This window comes from Entamoeba dispar, genomic scaffold (assembly GCF_000209125.1).
Source record: "Entamoeba dispar SAW760 scf_1105229461315 genomic scaffold, whole genome shotgun sequence".
Lineage (NCBI taxonomy): Eukaryota > Evosea > Mastigamoebida > Endamoebidae > Entamoeba > Entamoeba dispar.
In genome coordinates this window covers 1-7,216 of record NW_001854631.1, presented here as the reverse complement: position 1 = coordinate 7,216, position 7,216 = coordinate 1, and the positions used below count along the sequence as shown (strand labels likewise).

Here is a 7,216-nt window from a genome sequence, read left to right as displayed (position 1 = left end):
TATTTTAAATATATTCTTATTATTTAATTATTTCATTTCTTATTAATATTATTCATATTCATATTTCATTTAATTTAACTTATAATTTATTTTTATTGATATTTATATTATATAAATACAAATAGATTAATAAAATTGATATTTATTTATCTATAATATCAAATTCATTTAATTTATATTTAATAATACAAAATCATAAGTTAAAATATAGAATATAAGAATAATAAACAATAATAAAATAATAAAAAAGATATAAAAGATAATAAATAAATATGATAAAATAGAAGATATAAGAAATAATAAACATATACAATAAATAATAATAAATATTTTAAGTCAATAAAAAAGAATAATATCAAAAAGAATAAATAAGAAAAGAATAATAATAATATAAATGATAATCAATTATAATTTATTTCCACTTCAATTTATATTGTATTTCATTTATTGTATTTTTATTTCATTCATCATCATTTAAAACATTTTCTTGGTATTCTTTTATTTTTCTTTAATTCTTTTTCACATCTACATCTGTAAAAACATCCATCTCCAAATGATGTAATTGATGATGGTATATTAATTGATGTTAATGATGAACAATATCCAAAACAACAATGTCCTAATTTACTAACAGATGTTGGTATATTAATTGATGTCAATGATGAACATTCATTAAAACACCAATCTCCTATTTCACTAATTGATGATGGTATATGAATTGATTTTAATGATGAACATTTATTAAAACACCAATCACCTAACTTAGTAATTGATGATGGAATAATAAATTCATTAGTATCTTTCTTTTCAATATTCTTTCCATTGATTATTTCTAGATTATCTGGTATTTTAATACTAATTAACACTGGTTCGTTCATAAATATTCTTTCTTTACTTACAAATTGTAGATTATCTACACTCACCGATGTTAATGATGAACATTCACCAAAACACCAATTTCCTATTTCGCTCACAGATGATGGTATAATAATTGATGTTAATGATGAGCATTCATAAAAACAATCAGCTCCTATTTTACTAATTGATGATGGTATAATAATTGATGTTAATGATTCACATCCATTAAAACAATGATATCCTAATTCACTAATTGATGAAGGTATATCAATTGATGTTAATGATGCACAATAACAAAAACAACCATGTCCAAGTGATTTAACTTCTGATGGTATTGTATTTCCATATTTCTTTCTATCTTCTTCTGTATATTCTATATTTTTACAGATATTTCCTTGTTCTTTTTCGAATAAATATTTTGAATATTCTACTTTATACCATATTACTTTTTTAAATATTCTTCCATCATTAAATATTTTATCATTTTCATTATAAATATGAAATGTTTCAATATTAGGAAAGAACTTTCTTGAATATTGATTTAATGGAATTGGATTAAAATGAAATCGTTCAATATTTCCTCTAAATCTTTTAATTCCTATTTCTAAATTAATAAAATCATTAATATCATTAAAATATTTTGATGTTATCATTATTTCATTATATCCTAATTTCATTATTGATTTATTATTTATTAGTTGGTTTTATTAGTTCTTTTATTTTTATATTTTAATTTCTTCTTTTTTATTCTTTATCATCATTCTATTTTTATTAATTGATATTTGTTATGAAAAACAATAAATAATAAGAAATAAAATAAAATGTTATTTATTTTTATTTTTAATAAATTATAATTATTAAATATTTCATTTTATTTTATATTTTATTCATTATTTCATTTCAAGAAGATGTCGAAGCATTACAGGAAACAACACAAAAATTATAAAACAATCAATAACAAAAGAAGGAGAAATCCATACCAACCAAGAAATATAAATGATAGAATAATGAGTGAAAACACGTATTATCTGTATGGACAGAAATACATTAATCATCACATTAATCATTACCATAATAATAACTATCACCATAACAATTATCATAACCGTTATAATAATAGTGGTAAGAATCGTTTCACTCATCACTTCAATCATTTTCATCATCATAAGTATTTTATCATTAATTCAAATAGAAACAATCAATATTATAATACAAATAAATCACATCATAAAACACATCACAGATATAAACAATACCATAATAAAAAACAACAACAAATAATAAATAAAAGAAAAGAAACGATAGAAATACAAAACCAAGAATATTTGAAAAGATTATTTGAAGAAGAAACCAAAATACTTACGCAAGAAATAGAATAAATTAAGAACACTAAGATTAAAGAATATAATCAACAATAATGAGAAGATGGTATTTACTTGTAAGAGAAAAAATAAAAATGATTAGAATGGAGAAACTATCAGCACAACACTTGAAGAAGATGACAAACTAAATCAAAAAGAAATAAATGATAAATACTTAAATAAGAAATATACAATGATGAAAATGATGATGAAAATGAATTTGCTGAGGAGAAGAGGCTTGCTGAAGAGAAGAAGAAGAGGCTAGTAGAAGAGGAGAAGAGGCTTGCTGAGAAAGAGAGGCTAATAAAAGAGAGAAAAGAGGGACAATGAAGAGAAGAAGAGGCATAATGAAAAAGAAAAGATGAAATTAAAAGAAGAGGAAGAAAAGAACAATGAAAAAGATAAAAGAATAGAAGAATTAAAGAAAAGAATAGAGGAGGCTATTAAAGAGAAAGAAGAAATGAAGAAATACAAAAGAAGGACCAGACCATTAATAAATTATCAAATGACATTATGTCATTAAAGAAGAAGCATGAGAATGAGATAAACACTAAAAAACAAGAAATTGATAGAAAATTATTCGAATTCCATGCTGAATCAGAAAAGAAAATGTCTGAGGTAAATAATTTATCACAACAAGTATAGTTCATGAAAGATAAATTATTTAAATTACAAAATAAAATTACACAAGAAGAAAAGAAGAAAGAATAGATAAATCACACTATATCTGACTCATCTGAAACACAAATTGTGAATGACCTCAACCCCAATGTTGTAGTAGCTGATGAAATATCATCAATTGAAGATGATCTTTCAAAAAAAAAGAAAGTTAACGCAGAATTCAATCGAAGAGATGTGAAATCAGCATAAGAAGATCACCACATCTGATCATGACAATCAAAAAAACAAATGAAGCAAACAAATAGAGAATAATAAATTCTAACATTTTATAAATGTTTTGCACTGAAGTTATTAGAAAGAAAATTAAGATATCAACTTAAAGAAGAAGAAATAAAAAGATTAATACATGAATTTGATATTAAAATAGAAGATATTAATGAATATAAAGAAATAATAAAGAAATCATTTAAAATAAAGAATGAAATTAAAATTGAAGTCAATAGAAGAATTGAAGAAGAATTAATAACACACCAATTGAAAGATATTGAATAAAAGAATTAATAAAATAAATAAGAAAGAAGAAATACAAGAAGATGAAGTAATAAGAATAAATAAAGAAGAACATATGAAAGAACAAGAAGATGTACAATTTATTAATTATTATTACAATAAAAACAAAATACATCAAATAATTAATATCATTAATACAAATGAAATAGTAATCAATACATTAGATGATTACTACCATTATATTAAAACTATAACCTCCACTATTAACATCATTATTAATAAGAATCAAGAAAGAAGTTAAATGAGAAGTATAGAAAGAATATTATATTCAAAAATATGTAGATTAAGAGACTTGCTCCATAATAACCAATATATGAAAATAAAAAGAATCTTACATATTAAAAAATATGATATATATCACATTAAAATAAAAACAAATGATCAAATAAATTATTACAAATACCTCCAAAGAATGAAAAGAATAGAAATAGAAGTAAGAATAATTGGAAAAGAATTAGATGGAATTATAAAATGATGAAATATTGAAAGAGACAACTTCTAAATAAGTATAAAGAAGATGAATATCCAGATAATATTACTACAATTAATTTATTGAAATGAATCTATGAAAATAACACCAATATAGATTTCCTAAATATTAATTTATATGATATATTAATTGAAAATAGAATTAATAATAGAAGGTGCGTAATCACTCTAAATGAATTAAGTCATGCAATAAAATCCATTGCTAATTGGAAAGCACCTGGAATTGATAAAATACAATCATCTGGATTAAATATTTAGAACAACCAAAGAATTTATTATTAAAATTATTTAATAAATGGTTGTATAATCATAATGATATCAATATTCAATTTATCCAAGGAAGGACAATATTAATATATAAGAAATGAGATAAATTATATAAACTAAATTAAAGACAAATAACCTGTTTAAATTGTATGTTAAAAGTATACACATCTTTATTAAAGATGAAGATAGAAATCAATTGATATTAAATCAAATTGAAAAACAATTATCACAAAATCAAATTGGATGTAAAAAATATACATATTATCAAAAGAAGGATTATTATACAATACTATAATCATTCAGTTATTAATCAAGGCTAAATGGAAGTGGGTAGAAACATATTATGATGTTTCTAAAATATATGATAGTATTAATCATCAATGGGTTAAACAATGTTTAATTTACTTTAACATCCCATTAGTTGTAATTAAAAGTATATTATATATATTAAATAATACACAACTCCATTTATATTATAATCAACAAAATGTAGGTATAATTAATGTAGAAAGATGAATAATACAATATGATAGTTTATCTCCATTATTATTTGTATTATTTATTGATATATTATCTAAATAATTAGATAAACAAATTAATAAGTTATCTATTAAAATGAAATGAGAAGAAAAACAAGTCCAGTTAAATCACATATTATATATGGACGATTTAAATATAATAACTAACAACATCAATGAAATGGAAAAAACAAACAAATTAACAAATGAAATATTTAATAGAATATGATTAAAAATAAATGTAGAAAAGAGTGGGATAATGAATAATATCAATGGTCAGATAAATGGAGAATTAATAGAATTACCAAGAGTAACTAATGATAATCATTATAAATATCTTGGTATTGAAATAAGAGATAAAATAAATATTAATAAATATTGTACAAGAATATTAAATGATGTATCTTCTATTCTATCATCATTAAATAATATGAAATATAGCAGCCTCAATACAATAAGAAAAATTAATAATGATATAATCTCCAAATTAAGATATTGATTCTGTATTGTCAATTGGAAACTTGGTAAGTTTGAGAATATAGATAAACAAATAAGAAAGGCACTGATACAACTTCAACTATACAGTAGAAATATCCCTAAAAGTAGATTATATGTTACAATAAATGAATTAGGAATTGGATTAATGTCAGCACAAGATGAATATTGTAAAGAATTATTAAGAATATATTTAAAATATAAATATTAAATACAGAAATATTAGAAATGATAGAAACAGTAAAAGAGAATTCAAATGGAATAATTAAAAGAATGAAGAGAGCATTTTGTAAGAAAATTAATTTTAATAGATGAATATAATACAAATAAATGAAATAAAACATGATTTAAACAAAGTAATTGAATTTGTAACAAATAAAATAAATGAAAGATATTTAAATGAATGGAAAGAAATGAAATGTAGTGAATATATAAGAAATGTAAATTGTATATTTAATAATAATAAATTATCAGTAACAACATAGAGATCATTAAATATAAAAAGAAATGTTTTCTTCCAAGTAGTAAAGATACAAGAAGGAGTAACTATGACAGGAATTATTAAATCTAAAATACTCAATTGTGATGCTTTAAAATATTGTAAACATTGTCCTAATACAATTGCATCTATTAATCATATTTTGTTAGGATGTCCTGTAATGAAGAAGAATCAAATATTAAAACACGATTATGTATGTAAACAAATATATAAACATATATTAATTACCCATTTTAATGAATTTGATGAAATAGATTTTAATACACATCCTAAGTGTATTAATAATAATGAAATGGGTTATAACTTACAATAAAGATTTATTGGTTAGTGACAATTCTTTTAATGTTAGAAGACCCAGATATATATTATCAAAATATCAAAAATAAAAAATGATATATTATCGATGTCGCCATATGTCATGATAGAAACACTGAATTAAATTATATTTACAAAATAAATAAATACAAATAATTACAAGAGAAGTTAATACAAAGTAGAGAATTAATTTATGTAGAAATAATACTTGTAATATTAACAATCAATGGGTTGATACATAAAGAAACAGTAAGAAGATTAAAGACACTAAAATTACAAATTGACTTCCCCAAAATAATACGAACAATCATTATTAAAAACATGAAAGACTTAATGTTCTACATATTCAACACTGGCAACACATTAGAAGATGAACCTTCTAATTCTCATATGTTAGAAATGAACTCTATTGTAGAAATAGAGCATATTAAAGAAACTGAAACAATCACTTCTCAATATTCATAAAATCCAATTATGGATATATCTATTAACTGATATTTTTTCTATTCATTATTTCATTTTATATTTTATTTTTATTTAATAATATAATAATAAAATAGGATAAAAGATAATAGATATAATAATAAATGAATAATCAATATATTTATAATAAATAATAATATAATTAATGATATAATTAATGACAAATAATTATGACTTCATTTATTCTATTATCTTTTATTTTTATTCATTCTTAATTTATTCTTTATTTTTATTATTATTTTATATTTAAAATGATTATTTAAATAAGAAATAATATAAATAAAATAATATAATGAATAAAATATAAATAAATGAATGTATTAATTGATAAATTAAATAATAAAGTATTTATATAATATTTCAATATTTAATAAAATATGATAAAATAAATAATAAATGATAAATATAATATTCAAATCATAAAATATCAATGAACAAAATAATATATCAAATAATGAAGAATGATAAATAAAAGAAATAATAAAATATAAAATTATTTAATTCATAATTACATTCATTTATATTAATTTAAATCATTTCAATAAATTATAATCAAATAATTATACAACAATAATAATATAAAATATAAATATAAATAAAATATGTTAATAAATAATATAATAATATAATTATAAATAATTTAACATATAAAATAACAAAATAATATCAAATGAAAATAAAAAGAAGAATAAATAAAATAAATACAATAAAATGAAATAATATAAACATATAAAATAAAT

At 20.1% G+C, this 7,216-nt stretch overlaps 1 protein-coding gene across 1 annotated transcript, besides 13 other annotated features; it reads right to left on the bottom strand.

Annotated features, from left to right (window-relative positions):
• Nucleotides 1-334: part of a repeat region that runs on past the window's edge.
• An 8-nt stretch (nucleotides 335-342) lies between these two features.
• Nucleotides 343-412: a microsatellite.
• A 58-nt stretch (nucleotides 413-470) lies between these two features.
• EDI_148970 (uncharacterized protein) lies at nucleotides 471-1,535 on the bottom strand (the record flags this gene model as incomplete). The annotated part of the gene is made up of 1 exon (XM_001738399.1): nucleotides 471-1,535. The coding sequence occupies one exon, from the start codon at nucleotides 1,533-1,535 to the stop codon at nucleotides 471-473; it is 1,065 nt and encodes a 354-aa protein (XP_001738451.1).
• Nucleotides 1,495-1,627: a microsatellite.
• Nucleotides 1,628-1,679: 52 nt separating this feature from the next.
• Nucleotides 1,680-1,761: a microsatellite.
• Nucleotides 1,762-1,764: 3 nt separating this feature from the next.
• Nucleotides 1,765-2,595: a repeat region.
• Nucleotides 2,547-6,495: a repeat region.
• A 7-nt stretch (nucleotides 6,496-6,502) lies between these two features.
• Nucleotides 6,503-6,533: a sequence feature (AT_rich).
• Nucleotides 6,534-6,635: a microsatellite.
• Nucleotides 6,636-6,669: 34 nt separating this feature from the next.
• Nucleotides 6,670-6,724: a microsatellite.
• A 12-nt stretch (nucleotides 6,725-6,736) lies between these two features.
• Nucleotides 6,737-6,816: a microsatellite.
• Nucleotides 6,817-6,826: 10 nt separating this feature from the next.
• Nucleotides 6,827-6,978: a microsatellite.
• Nucleotides 6,979-6,992: 14 nt separating this feature from the next.
• Nucleotides 6,993-7,041: a sequence feature (AT_rich).
• A 7-nt stretch (nucleotides 7,042-7,048) lies between these two features.
• Nucleotides 7,049-7,215: a microsatellite.
• Nucleotide 7,216: the final 1 nt, after the last annotated feature.